The sequence below is a fragment of the Anastrepha ludens genome, chromosome 6 (genome assembly GCF_028408465.1).
Source record: "Anastrepha ludens isolate Willacy chromosome 6, idAnaLude1.1, whole genome shotgun sequence".
Lineage (NCBI taxonomy): Eukaryota > Metazoa > Arthropoda > Insecta > Diptera > Tephritidae > Anastrepha > Anastrepha ludens.
Window position 1 is genome coordinate 2,477,674 of NC_071502.1, and position 23,362 is coordinate 2,501,035.

A 23,362-nucleotide genomic window follows, 5' to 3' on the forward strand; every position below is an offset into this window, starting at 1 on the left:
TGGCCAATATCAGACCGTTAGCCGGCTCTCATCGAATTTGACATAATCAGTCGATGGGCTGACGTAGCAGGGGTGAATCGGTTGTTTACGAAAACTCAAAGAATGTGTTAGTGATATACGAAAAAATTAACACAGTCTACGTTTATGTTGCTTTATTGCCGTCTGAACAACGACTGATTGAACGAGTGTGTGACTACGTGCGAAACGAGCAGGCAAAAAAGGCTGCCGATGGTCCTGTGACGTAGCTGCCGAAGTTGCTCGTACAATTTTGTTTTTCACCATAGCTAATTGCCACACCTAGTAAATCTGCCATCCTCGCGCGTGAAATGAAGCAAGCCAAAGTTCCCCTCACAATTTTGTGTTTCACCATAGTTATTGGCTAAACCTAGTAATCTATCATCCTTGCTACTGTAGAGAAGTTTGCCTTCCTATTTCATCCTAACGGGATCATGAGTCCGTTAGATGAGTATACTTTTACACGTATTCGCCAGTTCGTCAAATGCAATTATGTTTGTAGAACACAGCATCACAATCACGTCACAGAAAATGTTATGTAGGAGTATATACATATGTAGCAATTTTTATAAATGAATTAATTAGATATTCGTATTTAGTTTTTTGTAATTAGCTCAATGTTCTAGAGTGAATTCTTGTAGAATAAATACGACAATTTATTTTTGGTGACATCTCCTAGCCATTTCCTTCCATATAAAAAGATAAATAAGAGTACAGTCAACAAAAATTACAAGAAAACGATGAAGTCTTGGTTGCTGGGTTCGATCGCCTTTGGGTATACACCCGGTGTACGTTTCAAGGTGGTTAGAGAATTGAACGTTTCATTACTTGCTTTGTTCAAGGGGAAGAAGGAGCGTCCGACGTCGTAAATCTTCGATTTATAGTTTCTAAAGAAATATAAAAAAATTGTCAAACGTACTTTGTATGGAAGAAAATGCATGGTACCCTAACGAAAAAAAAATTGCCAAATATCAATGCGAATTTTATGCCACGTGAAACTTGCACTTACTAAGAATAATCCTTCTCAAAAATGAATGCACTCTACAACTGCGTATCAAAAATTATTCTGAAAATTCTGATTAAAAAGTGAAAAGTTGATGAAAACTTGACATTTCGACATTTTCGTAATTTTTGCACAAATTTTGGAAAAAAAACAGTTAATACGGTTTTTGTTGAATAGGCGCTAAATAAACGAAATTAAAATAGCCAAAACTGATGAAAATGTCGCACACTGACTTTATTGCCCATGAGTGTATATATGTACAATATGTATATAAGCATCTTATCAATATCTTACTAATGGCTAAAAGGTTGAACTATTAGACAAGTAGACATAGAGGGTTGGAGAAAGTAGACATCAAAATAAAATTATAATAAATTCGAACACACAATTGATTTATAACGCAATAATTTAACTAAAAATTTTCAAAAAACATTAAAGAGAGAAAAAATTTAAATTACTAATTGAAAAGAAAGTGTACTTTTGCCATGAAAAAGCCCCTTATAACAAATATCTGCCGTTCGGAGTCGGAGCCTCTATTTGAATAACATCAAGACGCACAGCACAAATAGAAGGAGGAGCTCGGCCAAACACCTTAATAGGGTGTAAGCGCCAATTATAAAATAATACAAATTGAAATGAGAGTTCTTATATGGTTTCGAATTTCAATTACGTTTTTGTTTTTTTGTTTTGTTTTTGTTTTAATATTTATAATTAATATTATTTGAAATATTCGACTATTATTATCATAATTATTATTAACGTGGCATTTAATAATTTTACGCGTTTTGTATGTATATGTCGTTGGTAGATATGAGCATATCTCTGCTTGGCGAACAAAGATACTGGGTTGCAGTCTTGAAAATCATCTGTCTGCTGGGAATTTCATATTTGTGTGCAAATTTACTATATATATACAAGTTACCTGTCCATCTGTGAGAGTAGTTGATACCAGCAAGGTCTCGAAGACACAACAGTTTCATTGTTCCAAAATTTAATTACCCAACATCACCCGATTATTTTTATTTAACGCTGTTAATGGGTATGGAACTCATTACCCAGACGTATTAAATTGTATGATTAAATTTTTCTCTTCATTCTCTAATAACTACTTTTTTCTTAATCTACCTTTTCTTTTCCTACCATGAAAGCCTTATATTATTATTATTGTTCGGTTACATATATTGGATTGATTTGTTAATGAACAGTTGTAAGAATTTAGATAAAGAAATGTTCATGTTAAAATCATTCTAGTTGCATATAATAATGTTGAAGTACTATTAAAAGACTTGAGTCTTACTCTGTACTATTGATAAAATAAAATGAAAAATGATATTATTATATTTATAATAATTGTAATAATGTTCTTGTTGTTTTTGCTATTGTTTCTAAATTTTTGTCGTAACCTATGAAAGTTTGAAAGAAATGATGGTCTATACTAACCGGTTTTCACTTAAATGATTATTTTTGGTTAATATATTGCTTTTGTTTTCTTAAGTAATGTACTATAATATTATATAAATATAACACAAATTTGTAAATGTTTTTTTTTTTCAATAAACATTTTATTATACATACATACATATCTGTATTACTTACAATCGATAGCAAAATAATCAGTTGCAATCGGCCTCTCATCAAAGTCGAACAAAATACATTCGTTCGGCTGAAATGCTCACCATCTGTGTATAAACAAGTATAAGTATATTCGTTGCCGGCAAACCCACACACTCACCTTGCCGATGTAAACAAACTACCATTAAATAAAATGAAAGACCGGCTTTTCGTATTCCATCAACAAAGCTACACATTTTATATGTATGTGTGCGTGTGTGTGTGTACACCATATTTGTATGTACACACAGATGGGAGAGCAAGTTGTTGTTATACTCGTGCTATAGCAAAGCTAAAACAACAATCGAGTAGCCAACGGGCGAACGCCCCACCAGCACCATCAACAGCGATTGCAGCGCCACCAGGCAGGCAGACAACAGTCAAACAGTCGGAGGTAATCAGCTATCAGCTGTGCGGTTCTATTCAAAGAGGTCACCTTGAAGTTGTGAATTTTTACTGAGTAATTTTATTGTAGTACGCACAGGCAGTTTTTCGCCGCTGTGTTAGCCAACACAAATCAGTTAAGTCACAAATTTTTTTGGGTAAAGTAATCGTTTTACTTGCATACTTATTTTATATAAAAAAATGAGGAATACTTAAGTTATTGCTTGCTCTTTAATTGGATGAGTGGATTGCATAAACACTTCTGATTGTAAAGACAGAAATAAACTGTAGGACGAAAAAAATTTTTTGTTTGTTTTTTAATATTTTAAAACTAAAAAAATTCGTAGTGCGAAATGTGATAAATTTTGTGAAATATGTGTACAATACATAAATTTTCATCACATCAGAAAAGTGCAGTGCTATTTATTTGCGATTAAAAATAGTTAGAAAAATGCTTATTTGGCAAAACAATGTTTTCTATTTATAAATCTTAAAAGAAAATAAATCATTTATATTAAAATTAACTAAATAAATATACGAGCGTTTTTTGTTTTGTCTAATTTGATTTTCGTTTAAATGCTGCAAGCGATTTAAATATGCATACACACCTATTTACGTACATATACACACATATATATGTATGTGTGTATAATATATTGCACATGTTTTTGACCAAATGAACTCAACGTTTTGAAAATACCAAAAAAAAAAAAACAAAAAAAAAAGCAAAGTGAAACTAATCAAATGAGTGCGAGAAAAGGCACCCCAAGTGCTGATAAACTGGGCGTTCCAGGAAGTCGGAAATCAAGCTTAATTCGAATTACTTGCAATAAGCTTAGTATTCTATATCGAAAGAAGGGCAACGTTGCCATAAAGCGTTTTCTAATCGACAAGGAATTTCATTTTGATACGGAAAGATTTTTTTTTGCGAGTGATATGAGATCACATAATAAGAATTTGGAAGCAAATGTATTCGTGACAAATAGAAAAATGCACTGATAAAGATTTGTGACTTGTCAACTCTTTTTTTAACTGTATCTGCACTAAAAGCTGGTGTTTCACATATCCCTCCTTCAATTGCATTTTACAAGAAGTTTGCAGTTTGCAAAGGCTTTAATTATTTTTGAAATCTTCGATGCTAGTATTCCAATTGAAAATCATGTCAGGTCCTCCACTGAGCTTTTATCATTAAATTGTAAGCTTGCATGCACACGAGTATAATTAACGTAGTATGTATATGTGTGTAAGCATGTTTGTACGTATGTAAGCCCCAATGAAATAGTTTCCTCACATGAGAGCATTACTCACCAAGTGCACGCAGATATCCTGATTTAAAAGTGGGTATCTAAGTACATCTGCGAAAAGTAATTTGCGAAAATGGGTTGAGGTTTTAAGAAATATCAAAAAATAAATTATAATAAAGGGATTGAAGTCACGTTTTCTGTATCTACAACCGTTTTCAAGAAATCCTGATGAAAATTTAGATCTATGCAACTTTATTGCAGTATATTCTTATATTTTAAATTCCACCCATAGTTAAGCATGATATCTACGCTTTGGGTCTACAATCTTATTTAAGAGAAACCTATGTACCTACATAGCCACGTTCCTTGTCATAATTACAGTTATTTTGGACTAGTTTGTTCCGCCAAGAATGGGATATGTACGTGCACTTCACTTCAGTTAAAGCTATCATAAATTGAATCGATACGTTCTGGGCCTCAAAAGGTCTGCAATGCTATTGGGATGGAATTCATACGCTTCCTTAATGATGGAAACAAGTCGTAGCTTGCGAAGAAAAATACTTTGAATAAAATTGTACCTACTTTTTTTAAACCTCAAAGTCAAGAACCAAGAATCCTTCAAAGTATATTTTTGCCCATCCAATGCATTTGATAGGGAAATTCTAAATTACATCGGGTATTTTTTGAGCTGCATGAGAACTATCGACAACTATGGTTTGACAGCTGAGAATGGTAAACTGTATTGGCATTTCCTTACTGAATGGTTTGGCAAGTCATCATGAATCATTTAACGTCAGAACAATGCTACAAAATTGTGAAAATTAGGTTTGAAAAAAATAAATCTTTTCGCGAAGTGCATTGAGCGAAGTTTTGAAGAAGGCGCCGAAACTCCGATCGTCGTCGTTCTCAACTTGTTGGCTTTTGTCCCGAAAATTCAACGTAAGAGTATTATTGGCTAAACGATCTAAGCCTATAAAATACTGCTCGTTCAAGCTTTGAAGCCAAATAATCATTTTTGCTGATTGGGCTCATTTAGATTTATTATTCAGAGTTATTAGAAAAAGTCGTCAAAAGTTGGACTGATCGAATGAGCCATGTAACTCGTAGCCGTGGTGGACATATACCGGAAATCATATGCAGAAAATAAATGGCATGAAATTATCTACACCAGATTATAATAAAAAGCAAAAAATTCATTCCAACAATATTTCTATTTTATATTATCATTTTAAGTTCTCAAGCGCTTAAAAAAACACCCGATGATCTCTCGTTCTTCCGAGATGAAATTTCCGAGAAAACAACGAGTCTACAGTCTCGCACATACGAAATCGAAATTTGACTTTTTGTGCATTAATGAATTGTTATAAAACATTTGTTTTCATTTAAGTGGGAACAAACTCACTCGCTTTTGCTTCGAATGTAGATGCCCACCATTTAAATCACACTGCATATATGTGTATGTTCATGTATACGAATATCACTATAGATAATGGGGAAAACAAAAAGTATGCACCAGGCAGACACGCCTTCGGTGGGTCAACATACCTCTAGCATATATGTATATTGTATGTGCACATAATATACCCACTCTCAGTGACGTTTCCAAGAGAAAGTGAAAGCGCTGCACGTTTTTGATAATAAACACAAACAAACTCACCTCTGTCTATGCAGTTATTTACATGCACATACATACACATATATATATTGTACATATGTATGAACTCAATTCGAGCCAAGTCGTGTGCTGCTCAACTTGCTGTTGTTGTTAATAACAGACGATATATAAGTACATATCCGATATGCAAGTACAAACATACGTAAGTATGATTTTACGCTGTTGCACTTGGCACGCTCTCAAATGTTGGGTTAGCTTTGAATCAGAGAGGTATATGACGTCACTTTTAATTCTCAAGTTCAATGGAAAGGTCATTGGTTTAAGTGCATTAGTACTTGTAGTCCAATTCGCAGTATAGGGTGTATGATGCAATAATTGAATATTTTTTTGGAATTAGTCTCAATAAACAACAAGAATTAGAAGTATACATAATTTCGCAACGGATATGTATTTACTCGAATATTATCTCTTTCCAATAAGGTTGAACTGGTAACTTAAATTTCATGAACATCGTTCATATAACTATTTATTAGGGTGCTATAAAAACACTCCAAATCTCTCTTAAGCAATCAATAAACGATGATTGCATCTGTTCACGTTTGGCATCACAACCAAAGTCGCCTTAACAACTTTTATCTGTGAAGCCACATTGCTTCCTTTGCCTTTTGGATTTGAAAATTGTGTAACCCTTGAAGATAAAACTAATTCTTAGTCATAGCCTGCGAATCTCAAATAAAATCCTTTATTTTTTCTATTCAAAAATCCACAGATATGTGGGAAAATTGCCCCATACGAAAAAATTGGAAAACGCTCAGCAAGTTTCGTTTAATTCGTTTTGGAAGAAACGTTTGAAAGTTGCTAATGCTATTTTTTATGCAATAAAGTCGATTCGACAACAGGAGTATTTCATAGAACAGATCTCTACATATCGATAATAGCGCGAAGGGTTCTCTTTGAGCATGCCTTGTGTAGATAACAGTGAGTTCTTCAGAAATATGACTAAGAATCATTTAGGTGATCCGTGCTGTTGGCAAGTAACAACTCTTTCAGAATTTATATAGTCTAAAAAACAGCTCCGACCTGCAGACTTTGATATATATGAGTTCTAGTAGAATATGTAGATAGAGTAAATAGCTACGTAAATAGGTAAACTGTCAGGATGATATTTCTATTAACAACACAAACCGGAACCACTGTCCGCCACTACAATATGCTTTTAAGCAAACTGCAGAACTTAGGTAAATAACTAAATATCTAAAAGCTTGGCCCCCTACCGCAAAAACAAAGTCATATGTATTAGTGGCTTCGAATACTAGTAAAGCATTTCTTTTATTTCTAAATCCCACGATAAATTAAAATGTTCCATTTGCGCAACTAGTTGGAGATTAACATCCCGTCGGCGTTGCTCCTTATTGGTCATTACCTCTTCCTATGCTAATAAATATTGATATGTAATTTAAATTTTGTGAGTGTATCCACTGTTAGCTTCATTACTGATTATTATCTGTAGCGAACATGGATTTTTTACCATTAGGAATAAAATACTAAGGTCCTTGCATTTCAGTTAGTTTTGTTCACTCTATACTTCTTTCTTTTCGCTTCAAGTTTGTCACATAGTGCGCACGCATACTTATAAAAAATAAAATTAAAAAAAGTAATATAAGTAATCCTGTAGTGAGTCTTCGCATTACCTATTTATGCACACATCTATACACCATACCCTGTATTTGCGAATGCTCTTTTTTATGAAAATAACCAGCTCAAAATTTGAATTTCGACACTCATTTAGTTAGTAAGCACATCAACGTCGAGTCACAACGAACGGTATTTCGCAAAATTCTATCAAGTTTTAGAGATTAAAGTGTTAAAAACATAGGTATATAATAGTACGAGTGAAAGCCAGGATGGACGGTTTTGGGCGCTTTTTTGCTAACCTTCAGCGGCAGCTGAGTACAATGCTACAGGCAGTGTTAAATTTGCAATTTGTACAATGGATCGTCGATTTCTACTCAAAATTAACTACTGATCGTCATATTGATGCTGAGGTCGACGCAGGCGCCATCGCCAATGGCATCGAAAACAATAGCGTTAGACAGCGCATTAAATGGGCCTGCGGTGCTGCGGAGGACGCCAATGAGTCAAACTCTGCGACAGAATCGGAAGTTGGCGTCGGTGACAGTGGCAATGCTAGCGAGAGCGATGGCAATCAAAGTATGGAAAAAGGTGAGGCGGGAACGGAGGCGAAGGCGGCTACAGTGACGCCCAGCTTGGATACGAAGTGCCAACGAAATGCGGTTGCCGATCCTAAAAGCGACCAAGAACAGCAATTGCCCGCCGTACCGGTGACAGAAACAGTTACGGACGTCGGTCTTGCGGGTGTGTTGAATGCAATTCCAAGTGAAAAAATGGGAAATGCTCTAAGTAGTAATAAAAACAAGCAAAAAACGAACAAAAATGTTGCCGGTGGTGAGGTATGTGAAGAAGCAAAAATTAAATAAAAGTAAATAAAATATTTGGTAATTGGGAATAATGTTGGGGTTGCGTGAAAGTTGTATAGTGTGTCCACAACGATCGCAGTCAATAAATGTTGGTTCCGAACTAGTTGGTGTTGTGATTTTTTGGTGGAGCCGCGTCTGTCCTATATGTATTGGATGTCTAATCTTCAATGTGGCATTTAATCGGAACCGTTTAATTGCTTTTATGTGCATTGCATTCCCTCTACTGATAAGATTGTATGTAAAATCGCTAAATTAATGTATATACGTGCATATGTGTATGTGTGCAAATGTATGTAATATTTGGGTAGTAGATTAATTTGAAGCTATAATACAAACATTTGTGTGTCGCACATGCAGTTATAAGACAACATTTTTATTCGACGATAATCAGTTAGATTCGAGCGTCGAAACAAATTTTAAAATCATCGCAGGACACCTAACAAGTGACTAGCGTTTTTGGGTAAAAGCTGTAGTAGGATTTAAAAAATTCTAAACTGACATATGTACATAGTTACTTTTACAATTGCATACAATTTGAAGCTGTTTCTATACTTGTACATATGTATGTATGTATATATGTATATATTAGAAAATATTCCTCAACCACAATTACAACATCAACGGTGCGCCGCGCTAACCAAAGGTGGCGCCTATGCCAATAATATAGCAAGTGTTCATATAATACATACATACATATGCACATAGTATCATATGTGCGTATGCCTGTACATAGTAAAACCGCAAATTGTAAACGCGTCAGTAACGACGGCAACTGTGCCGCAATCTGGAGACGAATAGAACGATCGATTTCAAAATCATTCCCGTACTTCGTGTGACATTGAAATTCGTCCCAAATGCTCTTGAGCCCAGTTTGCGTGTGTGTGTGTGAAATTAATGATATTTGGTTAATCAAAAACATAATTGGATAAATTGATGAAATTCACATACATACAGCTTGTGTGAGTATGGGTATAAGAACCCTTTGCACAAACAAAAACTAATAAAGAATTTTCTAACTGACTCAATGGACCATTTCGACAAAAATCAACAGAATAAATTTGTATTCTTTTATATTTTGGATTTACAGCATCGGCATTTTCGGTCAACTCATTCGCGTATCCTCTCGGGAGATTAGTGAGACAACAGGTACACTGGTACTTTATTGACAGACCTGCAGCCTCTGTAGGCGCACGTTCTTTGTCCATCTTAACCGAAAAACTATTAACTGCAAATTTTACTGAGATTTCGAAATTGGTTTCATTATTGGCTGCTCTTAAACTCAAGGACTGACTAAAAACTCAAGTGAACGAAACTTCATGTATTTATGTATTCGTATAAAGTACCCGGTAAATTCCTGACGTTTTCCAAATTTCTAAAAACGGAGCAAGGTAGCAAACGACATATGTAGCTATTCCTGATTGCAAAAACAGAAGCCCGAAGGTTTGTGGTCTCTATGCACGAGACGAAATCTAACCTAACATTGCTGCTAAATGTGACAATTTTTAAAGCTATAAAGTTTTCAGGAAATAACTTTTAGCACTTTCTAAAAACTACTTTGAGTAGTGATTCTAAGAAATTCAATTATAGTGTATAATCCACTTTGAATCAACCGTATGTTTGTCCATTTTTTCGTATTTCAAACAAGTGAAAATGATTGGTGAATTTACAATTTATAAACAGAAGCCACTTAAACAAATTATTCTAAAATTGAGCTAACATTTTTTTTTTAATTTGATCAAAATTGTTATGAAATTTTTATAAAAATTTGCCAATTCTATTAAATTTGGAATTTGATTGAAACTGTTTCTGTATATAATTATAATAAATTAAATTCGTGTGTAATTATAATAATATAACTTATATAATAATAAATTAACTAAAAGAAGTGAACTTTAAAAACTTTGCGAAAAACAGCTGCACGATTTTCAGTGACACTAATTGCGTATATAGTATGTATGTATGCATGTATCCAAGAGTTATTTCATAGAATGTATCTTTTACTATTCATTTACTAAAGAGCACCTAACTAAAGGGTGTTTCATTTAGCAGAAAGGGGTATACTATGCAGCGAGGAACATTTTTGCCACAGTAACTGATCTAAATTTAATTTAATTCGAGATATAAGTATTTAAAATACATATCGCGCAATTGTTGCAAGGGTCATAGTTAAAAACTTTTCGTTCAAATAAATGTGCAAAAAATTCTATCAGCTCTCCTTTTACTACATGTTTTGTAAAAAAATCCTGACGATATCAGTTACAGTATCCCATTAAATGAAAATATATATTTACTTAATATATATATATGAAGGCAAAGTAAATTGTCAATTTTTAAGGCGTTTTTCCCGAATTTTTGATTTTTTGAGTTATGACGTTTTTCCAGCAAACGAGTGGTATTTTTATGTAGCCAAAAAAGTGCATTCCAAATTGTTATCATATTCATATATTTCAGTCTTAATATCGATCTACAAATGATCCGTTATTATGAAGGATTTTCCAATAAGATGTGTTATTTTGATAAAAGATCAATGGTTTCGTTGCTTGTGTGGCACGTAGCGCGGTCTTGTTGAAAATAAACGTTGCCCAGATCAATACCACCCAATTCCGGCCATAAACAATCGTTAATCATCTCTCTCCATTCACCGTAACTGTTGCTCCAGCTTCATTTTCGAAAAAGTAAGGTGCAATGACTCCGCCGGACCATAAACCGCACCAAACAGTCACACGTTGAGGATAGAAAGGATTTTCAACAATAACTCTTGGATTTTCTGAGCCCCAGATGCGAAAATTTTGCTTTTTGACGAAGCCACCGAGATGGAAATGGGCCTCATCATTCAAGATGGTTTTTCGATTGAATCCCGGATCATTTTCATGCATTTCAACGTACCAATCAGCAAAGACACGACGTTGTTGATGGTCGGCCGGCTTGAATTTTTGTGTTAACTGGTCTTTATAAGCCTTAAGACCCAAATCTTTATGCAAAATAAGGTGTAATGACGTTTGCAGAATGCCTAATTCCAAAGAATGACGAGAAATGGCTGTTCCGGCTGTTCTTGAGCGATGTGCGCGGGTTTTATTCTTCATATCACTAACTTGTCCAACAGCTCGAATTTTTTCACCAAGTTCTGAATTGCGGTCCGACAAGGTGCTTCACGATGACCCAAAAATTCGAGTTTTACGAACCGTCTCTGCCAAATTTTCACAATTTGTATAGTGAATTTTAATAATTAAAATGCGTTGTTTAAGCGTCTATCGTTCCATTTATATTAATGGCGTAGTTTCTACTTGTCAAATATCAAAAAAAAGACAGCTACAAGAGTGGCATCTACCGAAATAGCGGGCCATTTGAAATAACACCTGTTATTGGAAAACCCTTTATGTTCCTATCCTTCCTATTTCCTAAATATTCTTTCGAACTCTACTGGTGTGTAAAAATATTTCGTCATAGACATTTTCAATGATTTCAAATCTCTTGCTGAAGCTTGGACAACAATTAATATATATTTTTTTTAGTTTCAACTTATGTATATTCCTCATGAAATATGGTTGCGTTCGCTACATAAATCTAAGACTAGTTTTTCGAGAAGGAAATTTTCTTTTACGTCTATTAGATTTTCACGAGCGAATTTTAGGGGCAGTTCCAGCAACTTTCAGAAGGTTGGTTTCAAAAGAGAAATGAAGTTTGTAAAAAGTAGGGTAAAAGTAGAGAGAAACTTAATTCCTATTATAGATATACTTATATATAGTATGCACATATGTAGAGGGTGTTTTTAAGAGCTTGAGAACTTAATATAATAATACATAACAGTATTATTTGAACTATTTTTTTTTTTATTATAATCTGATTCATGGCATTTATTTTTTGAATGTGATAATCGGCATATGTTCATTGCGGCTACGAGTGATCGATGATCAGTGCAATTTTTTACTACTTTTTCCAATAAATGTGAATAATAAATCTAAATTAGTCCAATCAATAGGCATAGTCATTTGGCTTCAATTCCTGCGCGAGCTATATTTTATAGGCACGTAAACCAAGATCCTTTAAAATTTTCCGCATAGTCGAAGGACAAAGGCCAACAAGTAGAGAATGGCGAGGAATCGACATTTCGCTCTATAAACTTCGGGTAAAGGTTTGTTTTTTCCAGAATTTGGAAGCGTTGTTGTGACGTTAAACAACTTGATGATGACTTGCCAAACCTTACTGTACAGAAATGTCGAAACAGTTTCTATTCTCAGCTGTCAAACCATAGTAACCGATATCGCTAGCTCTCATGCAGTTAAAAAACACCCGCTATATAGAAACAGTGAAGTTAGCAGCTGAAATGTGAAGTCGTTCGCTTTACTATCTGAATACGAATAGCGGTGGGAGGGAGAGATTTCACAAGTGATCCGTTTCAAAAATTTGAAGATATTATAGAATGGACCAATGTAAATAATTCGGTCTTCAAAAAAATCACCTTCAGAGTAGTAAAAACGTATTGGAATGTTGGATAGCTTATTAAGCGAGATATAGTTTCATTTGTTGTATTACTAATAAAATATTTAAATACTATATTAAAAACTAACCTCATGCACGAACTGAAAAAATGTATTAAGTAACAAAAGAAAAATAGAGTATCAAAATTAATCACAAATTTAAAAATGAGTAATCATTTGCTTTCATATGGGCTTAACAGATTTAAAACAAAGCGGCCTACGCATACAAAGATTTAACTAAATGCTTCTTGTGAGTCCGTTGAGCGGGTTAAATTAAGGAAATGCTTATTTTCTTAGTCCTATAAGTTATGTGAGGATATGCATTGTATTTACTATATATTGTGTCCTGTTTACGACGTACTCGTATATGTATGTATGTTTCCTTATAAATAACACGTAAATTAAGGGGGGAAGCTGGTCTAGAGCGCAAAAAATGGGCATATTTTATGAATTTATTTTGACTCAACAAAGGAATCAATCGAAAATCTGTGAAATAGGTTTAATAATATAGCTTTCATGGTACAAATACAAAATTTTTCGTCTGAATTAATTTCAAAATGGCCGCTGTCCAGCAGTTCTCCTAAGGCGCCTTTTTTTCTAGTGGGTCCATTGCCGAAGACGTAAACTCCTTAATTTTTGTCCTGGATCAAAAAATAAAATTTTTTTAGTTTCTATATAACAACAGAAAGAGACGTACGTAGGATTTTTTCGATATTTTGTTTTTTCGCGAAATGGTGCACGTTTGAACAAAAAGTTACAATTTTCACTATAAAGAACGACATAAAATTGTTGATTAAAAAAAAAACTATGTAATAGAAATAAAAAATCCTACGTACGCCTCCGGAGAAAGGTATTTCGAATGTATTGTCAAAATTTCGTAAGAATCGGTAAAGATTTGTTCGAGTTATGTCTTCGGCCAGTTTAAAAAAAGTGATTTCGAGAAAAACGCGTTTAAAGTTGTAAGTAGCGTTCGGGGCATACCTGCGAGGCACTGCCGTCGAATGAAAAATTTGGGCATTTAGACATTTTTGCTGGCATCCCTCATTTGGTATATTATTTCTAAGACCCTAAAGCACCTTTTAAGACAAAAAAAAATTTTTCGATTTTTTTCAAATTCTAGACCAGCTTCCCCCCTTAAGCAAAGGCAAATGTGTGCGTTTTACTACATTTAACTCAGTTTTTAGCTTTGTGCAGTGGTTAAAAATCGCTGTAAATTTGTCATAAAAAATGCAAGTACTTTTAAATATATTTAGTTGATCGTATCTTGCATATGTATGTACGTATGCATATTAATCCAGCTTATCTGTACATCTTTTTGTGATCGACATGCTCTGAGCGTTGAAGATTAAATTCTACCTCTATTTTAGGGCTCTAATTCAAAAAAGTCACCAACCTCGACGCAAAAAGATCATACCCAGAATATAAATCTATCCAAACAAAAAGACGGGGGAGACAAGCAAAAATCTAAGCCTGATATAATAATATCAAGCTCCGAGGAAGACTCTCGAATTGCAGCAGAAAATAACAGCAAACGTCAAGAACCAGAAAATTGCATACAAAAGACTAATTCAAAAGAAATTACCTTAAAGTCATCAGAAACTGCCGAGGTTAAGGCAAAATCAGTAGCAGACGAACAAAAACCCGATTTCACTCAAATTTCTTCCGAGCAATCGAACTCGAAAGAAACGGATTTGAATTTAAACACTCACAAAGTAGAAACTGAAAAAGACTCACACGTACAAGTAAAAGTTGACAAGACAATATTACAAAAGCTTAACTTGCATCAATTAGAGGCGGAAGAACCGAAAGCGATTGAAATGATGAAATCGTCTGATATACACAGCGTACCTATCGCTGAGGGTACAAATGCCGAAAGTGTTCTTTATAGAATCAAACGGGGCTCCACTTTACGCGTACATGGCGATGCCTCACTGTTGGGTCGGGAAATTATTTTATACACCAATTACCCGGCCGAGGGTAAGTTTCATATTGAATTAATAGTTGATCTAAACGCAAAAGGGCTTTTATTTTATTTGAAGGTAAAAAGTTTGTTCGCACCGAGTACCGTATATTGGATTGGCATTCACGTAACGGGAAACCATTCACAACCAACTTGAATAAATATGCCCATGTTGTAGATACCGACATTTTCAGCCAAGTGAAAATGAATCTATCAGGCACCTTCCGCTTCTGGTTCCAATACAAGGAGAGGTAGGTAAAAAAATTCATTTTCCAAAAGTTTTGTTGGTGTGATTAATTTTTGGCTTGGCTCTCAGTTTGAGCAAGACACTGATCGGAAAAAACTTTAGTTCATAAAAGACCTTCAACACTTAAAATAAATCCCTTATTTTTTCACTCACTCACAGTACTCGTTCGGAGCCTGACGGCTCACTTTACGTACAAGTAGAACCCACCCTTCACGTGGGCCCACCCGGCTCACAAAAAATTATACCGCTGAATTCGGTGCGCTGCCAGACGGTTATCACAAAGCTATTGGGCCCCATTAGCACCTGGGAGTCGAAATTGCGTGTGGCCAAAGAGTCGGGCTATAACGTCATACACTTCACACCAATTCAGGAGCTTGGTGGTTCTCGTTCGGCTTACTCACTGCGCGATCAACTGAAAGTTAATCCAAACTTTGCCGCAAAAAAAGGTGGAACCATCGGTTTTGATGACGTGGAGAAGGTCATTAAGAAGTGTCGCCAAGAATGGGGTGTAAGTTTAAGATAAAATAATTGATTCAGACAGCCTGATTTTTCTCTACCTCTTTTTGCGTTTGTGAACATAGATCGCTTCCATTTGCGATATTGTACTAAATCACACTGCCAACGAATCTGATTGGGTACGCGAACATCCCGAAGTTACTTACAACTGCGCAACCAGTCCTTATCTGCGTCCCGCCTTTTTGTTCGACGCTTTACTTGCCAATTGTAGCCAAGATGTGGCTGCTGGATATTTGGAAAACGTGGGCGTTCCAGCAGTAATTGACCGGGAGGAACACTTACAGGCACTTAAATATCAATTGCATAATGTGTATTTGCCTAAAGTAAATATTCATGAGCTCTTCCAATGCAATATCGTCAAATATGTGGACGAATTTATGGCCTTAGTGCGCACTCGTGTACCGCCAAAACATGTCGCCGATGAGTCGCGTTTCAATGAGATACAATTGATCACAGATCCACAGTATCATCGCTTAGGCGCCACTATTGATTTGAATTTGGCACTGGAGATTTTTAATGCATTTCATGGTGATTGCTTCGATGAAGAATCACGCTTCCGTAAGTGCGCCGAGACCTTGCGTCACCGCTTGGAAACGCTTAATGAGGAAGTGCGTGCGGAGATCCAAGGTTATCTTGGCTATGCAATCGAAAATTGTTTGGCAGGTGTACGGTATGAGCGCGTACAGGAAGGTGGTCCTAAGGTGCGTGATATTACCGAGAACCATCCTCTCTTCATGCAATATTTCACGCAAATAAAGGCTATCGGCAAGAGCCTCAAGGAAATCGAGCAAGGCATGTATGGAGATTTAGGTAGATTCTTCCAAGCACACAACGGCTGGGTTATGGGCTCTAGCGATCCATTACGCGACTTTGCCGAAGAACAGCCTGGGCGTGGAAATGTGTACTTAAAGCGGGAGCTGATTGCTTGGGGCGACAGCGTAAAATTGCGCTACGGCAAGAAACCCGAAGATAGTCCTTACTTGTGGAAACATATGACCGAGTATGTGGTAATCACTGCTAAAATTTTTGATGGTGTGCGGTTGGACAATTGCCATTCAACACCAATTCATGTTGCCGAATATTTGTTGGATGCCGCAAGAGCTGTTAACCAAGACTTATATGTGGTAGCTGAGTTATTTACTAACTCAGATGCCACAGACAATGCATTCGTGAATCGTTTGGGCATTACTTCCTTAATACGTGAAGCTTTGTCTGCCTGGGACTCACACGAGGAAGGTCGCTTGGTTTATCGTTTTGGCGGTGAGCCAGTGGGTGCTTTCTATGTCAATCCAAAGCGTGATTTAGCACCCAGCATAGCACATGCGCTGTTTATGGACCAAACGCATGACAATCCATCGCCAGTGGAAAAGCGTTCCGTTTACGATTTATTACCCTCATCAGCATTGGTATCGATGGCATGTTGCGCCACTGGCAGCAACCGAGGCTATGACGAACTTGTGCCGCATCACGTAAGTAAAAACTAATGAATATATACCTCACCAATTCTATCAACAATCTCCTAACAGATCCACGTCGTCGACGAGGAGCGTCAATACCAAGAGTGGGGCAAGAACGTTGATTTCAATACTGGTATTATTGCCGCCAAGCGTGCCCTGAACTTGCTGCATGGTCAACTCGCCGAAGAGGGTTTCAATCAAGTGTACGTCGATCAGATGGACCCGAATATTGTCGCTGTAACACGTCATTCCCCAACCACACACGAGAGTGTCATACTCGTTGCACACACCGCTTTCGGCTATCCACATCCTAACGCCGGACCTACCGGGGTGCGTTCGCTGCGCTTCGAGGGTACACTAAACGAAATTATACTAGAAGCTGATATTTCAATGAAAAGTGACAAACCATACGATCGGCCGGGACCCTTTAAGAAGGATCCGAATTACATCAAAGGTTTCTCACAATTCCAACTGAATTTGCGCGAACATATACCCTTAAATAAGTCGAAAATTTTCCGAGCTACTCCATATATTGACGGTAATATTACACAATTGGATTTCGAAAACCTCTATCCAGGATCAATAGTTGCTGTCAGGTAACTTTTGTTAAAAAAAACCGAAAAAGGAACGCAAACGTTTACTTTGTTACTTGACTTTGTAGAGTATCCCTGCATAATCCAAACAAGCCACACGCTGAAAATCTTCAAAAACTCGTCATTTCATTGCAATATGAAAGTGGGCCGATGTACGATGAGTTGCGTGAAATTATTGGCAAGCTAGACTTGGTAGACTTGAACCGCGCACTTTTTACCTGTGACGAAGAAGAACGGGACCATGGCTATGGCGGTGCAACCTATGATATCCCAAATTATGGTCGTATAGTTTACTGCGGTTTGCAGGGCTTTATCTCCATACTAACTGAAATATCGCCTCGCAATGATCTGGGACATCCCCTTTGTAATAATTTGCGAGATGGGAATTGGATGTTGGGTGTGTAGTAGTTGAACTGAACGCTTTTCCGATTGTTTTATTTGATGATTTCTTTTTGATTGTCATAGATTATGTGGCTGACCGCCTGAGTCATCGCGAGGGCACCAAGGTGCTGTCGAAGTGGTTGAAAGCTACATTTGAACCTCTGAAGAATATACCACGCTACCTCATTCCTTGCTATTTTGACGCCATTTTGAGTGGTCTATACGAAGCTCTCGTTGGGCGCGCCTACCAACTGATGCCAGAGTAAGTAAAATGTAATATTCTTTTGTAATATTTATATGATAGGAACTAGGAAGCGGAAACATTTCTTGTTTTTCTTTTCGTAAAACAAACTAAGAAGGTTCGAAAAGCGCAAATGTTCTTGCATACCGATCGAATAAACTTAAGGGGGGAAGCTGGTCTAGAGCGCAAAAAATGGGCATATTTTATGAATTTATTTTGACTCAACAAAGGAATCAATCGAAAATCTGTGAAATAGGTTTAATAATATAGCTTTCATGGTACAAATACAAAATTTTTCGTCTGAATTAATTTCAAAATGGCCGCTGTCCAGCAGTTCTCCTAAGGCGCCTTTTTTTCTAGTGGGTCCATTGCCGAAGACGTAAACTCCTTAATTTTTGTCCTGGATCAAAAAATAAAATTTTTTTAGTTTCTATATAACAACAGAAAGAGACGTACGTAGGATTTTTTCGATATTTTGTTTTTTCGCGAAATGGTGCACGTTTGAACAAAAAGTTACAATTTTCACTATAAAGAACGACATAAAATTGTTTATTTAAAAAAAAACTATGTAATATAAATAAAAAATCCTACGTACGTCTCCGGAGAAAGGTATTTCGAATGTATTGTCAAAATTTCGTAAGAATCGGTAAAGATTTGTTCGAGTTATGTCTTCGGCCAGTTTAAAAAAAGTGATTTCGAGAAAAACGCGTTTAAAGTTGTAAGTAGCGTTCGGGGCATACCTGCGAGGCACTGCCGTCGAATGAAAAATTTGGGCATTTAGACATTTTCTGGCATCCCTCATTTGGTATATTATTTCTAAGACCCTAAAGCACCTTTTAAGACAAAAAAAAATTTTTCGATTTTTTCAAAATTCTAGACCAGCTTCCCCCCTTAAAGCGCAGCTCAAATGGAAGCACAGTTATTTTTGGTTTATTTGTTTTACTTTCAAAGGGGACTATTAAAAGTTAGCTCCAACTTCCTCTTGGCCGACTTGAGCTGAGACATGGCAGACAAGTTTATCTTGTGGTATTTCAACAACAGCTGAAGGTTTCAGCGTCCTTAAGTTTCCCATTTCCTTTAAATATAAAAAAGTGCTACAATTTGTTCCCGTACTGAAAGAACTCTTTTTCTTGAAATTTAGATTTATTCGTGACGGCCACAACTTCCCACAAACACTCGCTTTGGCGACGCTGCAGTTCTTGTCAGCTTGCAAGTCGGCTAATTTGCCGCCACTTAGTCCAGCTGTAACACCTCAACCGCCGGAGACATGCGTTACTCTTTCAGCAGGTAAATTTGTCACATATACATGCACATACCTGTATACTTATGGACAAAATAATAGAATCGTGAGAAAATGCGGAGCATTGGCAGGGGAAAAAATTATCACAAAGCAACGAGAATTTTGAGTCACTTTAAACTTGCAATATTAAACTAAAATTTAATAGCCTATAAAAATGGTACAAAGTGTGTTTGAAAATTTTAAATTTTGATATATGTTGTAGAATGAACTATATTTTTATAAAACGTTAAAAACCCAAAAGAACATTTTTTAAAACTGCTCAAAATATCGCGATTATATTATTTTATGCAAGTATAGGTCGCCCCTCGGCATTCAATGGCAAACCTCCGAGTGTATTTCTGCCATGAAAAAGCTCCTCATAACAATCATCTGCCTTTCGGAGGCGCATAAAGCTGCGCTCCATTTGTGGAAAAAATCAAGATGCGCACCACAAATAGGAGAAAGAGCTCGGGCAAGCACCCAAAAAAGGGTGTAGGCACCAATTATATATATGCATATGTATATATATGTATAGGTTATCCAAGTACTTCCTACTGTCACCATATCTCATTACCCTACATATTTCCGTGTTTTCTCCTGTAGGGTTACCACACTTCTCCACCGGCTACATGCGTTGCTGGGGCCGTGATACCTTTATTGCATTGCGCGGGGTTATGTACCTGACTGGACGCTTCCAGGAGGCACGCTACATTATACTCGGATTTGGCCAATGCCTCAGACATGGTCTCATACCAAATTTATTGGACAACGGCACTAAACCACGCTTTAACTGCCGCGATGCTGTCTGGTGGTGGCTGAACTCCATCAAGCAATATGTCAATGAAGCACCGCAAGGTAGGAATATCCTCAACGATATGGTTTCACGCATTTTCCCCTACGATGATAGTGAGCCACATGGACGTGGTAAATTCGATCAAAAGTTAATCGATGTGATGCAAGAGGCATTGCAAGTGCATTTCCAAGGATTGCAGTATCGCGAACGCAATGCGGGCTATGAAATTGATGCGCACATGACGGATCAGGGCTTCAACAACAACATTGGAGTACATCCAGAAACGGGCTTCGTGTTTGGCGGTAACATTGCCAATTGTGGCACATGGATGGATAAGATGGGCTCCTCGGAAAAGGCTGGTAATCGTGGTCGTCCAGCCACACCGCGTGACGGCTCGGCTGTTGAATTGGTTGGACTGCAAATGTCGGTGTTGCGTTTTATGCAGATGCTCAACGAGAAGGGTGTTATTGAGTACAAATCAGTGGAGCGCCAAGGACCAAATGGTGAGTATAGAGAAAAAGAGAAAATTAAAATCATAAATTCTGTTATCGTTTATATTTCAGGCGAAAACACCACTTGGACCTACAAGCAATGGGCTGATCGCATTCAAAACAATTTCGAGAAATATTTCTTTGTCAAGGAATCAGAGACTGCCCTAATGGCGAACAAGAAAAATATATACAAGGATTCGTATGGAGCTTCGCAAGCTTGGACCGATTATCAGTTGCGTTGTAACTTCCCTATAACTATGGTGGTCGCACCGGAACTTTTCAATCCACAAAACGCTTGGAAAGCCTTGGAGCAGGCACGCGAACACCTGCTCGGCCCACTCGGTATGAAGACCCTCGATCCAGATGATTGGAACTATCGTCCAAATTACGACAACTCCAATGATGCCGATGACTGCACAGTGGCGCATGGTTTTAACTATCATCAGGGACCTGAATGGATATGGCCAATAGGATTCTATTTGCGCGCGCGTTTAATATTTGCAAAGAAATGTGGTTATTTGGATGAGACAATCGCAGAGACATGGTGAGTGTTGCAAAGAACACCAGGTAGGAAGTTTAGCCATACTTAAAAATTTATTTTCACTCTTTCCTAGGTCGATTTTGCGCGCCCATTTCAAAGAGTTGCACACCTCCCACTGGCGCGGCCTGCCTGAACTTACAAACGATAATGGCGCCTACTGTCATGATTCCTGTCGCACACAGGCTTGGAGTGTGGCCACCGTATTGGAGGTAAATAAGAAATTACAATATATTTCGAAAATCAATTCAAAAAACTTATTTGGAAAATTCCTTTTCAGGTATTGCACGATTTACACGCCATTGGCGGCGATGTTTGAAACTAATTACAGTTTTGCTTGCGCCTCGCAGCAACTTTGCCTGAGATAAATAGCACCCCCAAGAATAAGCCATTAGAAGAAATCAGCACATACTTGACAAACTCGTGCATGCATACATACATACAAACACAATATACAATATTAGATTTTACTAAATGATCCTTAAGATCAGCTTACTTGTTGGATACTCCGTGCGTTCGTTAAATTGTTGGTCTATTACATTTTGTATTAAACTACGTTGAAGTGTACTAAGATGCTGTTGACTATTTCAAAACATACATACACAATATTTTGTACTTTGTAGTTGTTTAGTTTGTTAGACTGTGTTATTGTGAAATCGTCCTTCAATGACCCATTGGCAGTAGATACATACAAGAGAAGTTACTATGCAAGCCAAAAAATATTACTACTGATACGCATACATAAATAAATTTCGAAAATCTTGTTCATTTTCAAATCGTGTTTTATTTTGCAAAAATATAGTTGTGCGTAAGAATTTAAACGAAAATCACGGCCACATTTCATACAGACCACTCAGCTCACTCTACTCACTTCACAGCAATCCACCCACTCGAAGGGCCAAAGCAGCAGTGCATCACATCAGGAGAAATAGCTGTTGCGAAACATGCGCATATCCGAGTTCTTTGGAGGATTGATGCGTAGCTTTGGCGTTTCTTCCTTGATGGGCTCCAATTCGTATTTCGAGCTCCGTTGCTGGTGCTGTAGTTTGTCTTGGGGATGCTCGCAGACACGACTCTGATACTCTTCCATAGGCTGGGGTTCATAGTAAAACTCGGTGTTACGGCGACGTGGATAGAGTTCCATGCGTGTGGTAGGGCCATACGTGTTCTGTGATGAGAGACCAAACATTGAATAGTGAAAATAGATACTGAATTGGATGGAGTGAATCCCAGCATTGAAAACACTTACCGAATACACAGAATTCAGGGACAAGAGAGAACCTTGCAAGCTTGGTAAAGAGTCGTTACTAAAGAACTATAAAATAACATTTTTTAGTGTTAACGGTACTGACAAGGGGAACGTCAATGGCAATTGTTCCCACGACTTACTTTTGACGGAAACATTTTTTGAAGCAAATGAAGAAATTGCAATAAAAGAAATTTTAAAAAATTCTTAACTGAAGTTAGTTTTTGCAGTTTTTCGTTTTCGAATTTTAATGCCGATAACATGTTTTCAATTTTTGACACAAACGATTTTTTTTCATCCCGTAGAAAAGCATTTAAAAGTTTTCCACTTGGATTATTTGAAACCGAATGTACAGGGTGGCGCATCGGAATTGGCGTTTGGAATTTAATTCAACTCGGCTATGAATAAAAGGCACATTATTTTTCAGTGATATTTATTATACATATATATATATATATAATTGGCGCGTACACCCTTTTAGGGTGTTTGGCCGAGCTCCTCCTCCTATTTGTGGCGTGCGTCTTGATGTTGTTCCACAAATGGAGGGACCTACAGTTTTAAGCCGACTCCGAACGGCAGATATTTTTTATGAGGAGCTTTTTCATGGCAGAAATACACTCGGAGGTTTGCCATTACCTGACGAGGGGCGACCGCTATTAGAAAAATGTTTTTCTTAACTTTGGTGTTTCACCGAGATTCTTACCTACGTTCTCTCTGTGAATCCCGAATGGTAATCACGCACCAACCCATTCGGCTACGGCGGCCGTTATTT

The 23,362-nt window shown here is 36.9% G+C and overlaps 2 protein-coding genes across 3 annotated transcripts; one reads left to right on the plus strand and one right to left on the minus strand.

The window, feature by feature from the left end:
* Nucleotides 1-2,994: 2,994 nt before the first annotated feature.
* On the plus strand, nucleotides 2,995-22,120 carry LOC128868423 (glycogen debranching enzyme). 2 transcript variants are annotated; one of them, XM_054110500.1, is made up of 14 exons: nucleotides 2,995-3,171; nucleotides 7,749-8,343; nucleotides 14,216-14,825; nucleotides 14,888-15,059; nucleotides 15,215-15,563; nucleotides 15,637-17,040; nucleotides 17,098-17,624; nucleotides 17,690-18,018; nucleotides 18,087-18,264; nucleotides 19,385-19,530; nucleotides 20,126-20,818; nucleotides 20,879-21,350; nucleotides 21,421-21,556; nucleotides 21,625-22,120. In XM_054110500.1, exons 2-14 carry the CDS (start codon nucleotides 7,777-7,779, stop codon nucleotides 21,661-21,663), a joined length of 5,622 nt encoding a protein of 1,873 aa, XP_053966475.1. In that variant the 5' UTR covers nucleotides 2,995-3,171; nucleotides 7,749-7,776; the 3' UTR covers nucleotides 21,664-22,120. The 2 variants fall into 2 exon arrangements, with proteins under 2 accessions (XP_053966475.1, XP_053966476.1); XM_054110501.1 differs by lacking the exons at nucleotides 2,995-3,171; nucleotides 7,749-8,343 and adding exons at nucleotides 9,309-9,329; nucleotides 9,458-9,516.
* On the minus strand, nucleotides 22,104-22,902 carry LOC128868424 (uncharacterized). The gene is made up of 3 exons (XM_054110502.1): nucleotides 22,734-22,902; nucleotides 22,594-22,659; nucleotides 22,104-22,512 (listed from the first exon to the last, which is right to left on the minus strand). Exons 1-3 carry the CDS (start codon nucleotides 22,851-22,853, stop codon nucleotides 22,264-22,266), a joined length of 435 nt encoding a protein of 144 aa, XP_053966477.1. The 5' UTR covers nucleotides 22,854-22,902; the 3' UTR covers nucleotides 22,104-22,263.
* Nucleotides 22,903-23,362: the final 460 nt, after the last annotated feature.

Coding starts and splice junctions, on each gene's coding strand:
- LOC128868423 (XM_054110500.1), top strand. CDS start 7,777: ATGGACGGTTTTGGGCGCTTTTTTGCTAACCTTCAGCGGCAGCTGAGT. Junction 8,344..14,215: donor AAAATGTTGCCGGTGGTGAG/GTATGTGAAGAA, acceptor CCTCTATTTTAG/GGCTCTAATTCAAAAAAGTC. Junction 17,625..17,689: donor GGATCAATAGTTGCTGTCAG/GTAACTTTTGTT, acceptor TTGACTTTGTAG/AGTATCCCTGCATAATCCAA.
- LOC128868424 (XM_054110502.1), bottom strand. CDS start 22,853: ATGTTATCGGCATTAAAATTCGAAAACGAAAAACTGCAAAAACTAACT. Junction 22,660..22,733: donor AAAAAATGTTTCCGTCAAAA/GTAAGTCGTGGG, acceptor GTTATTTTATAG/TTCTTTAGTAACGACTCTTT. Junction 22,513..22,593: donor CCCTGAATTCTGTGTATTCG/GTAAGTGTTTTC, acceptor CTCTCATCACAG/AACACGTATGGCCCTACCAC.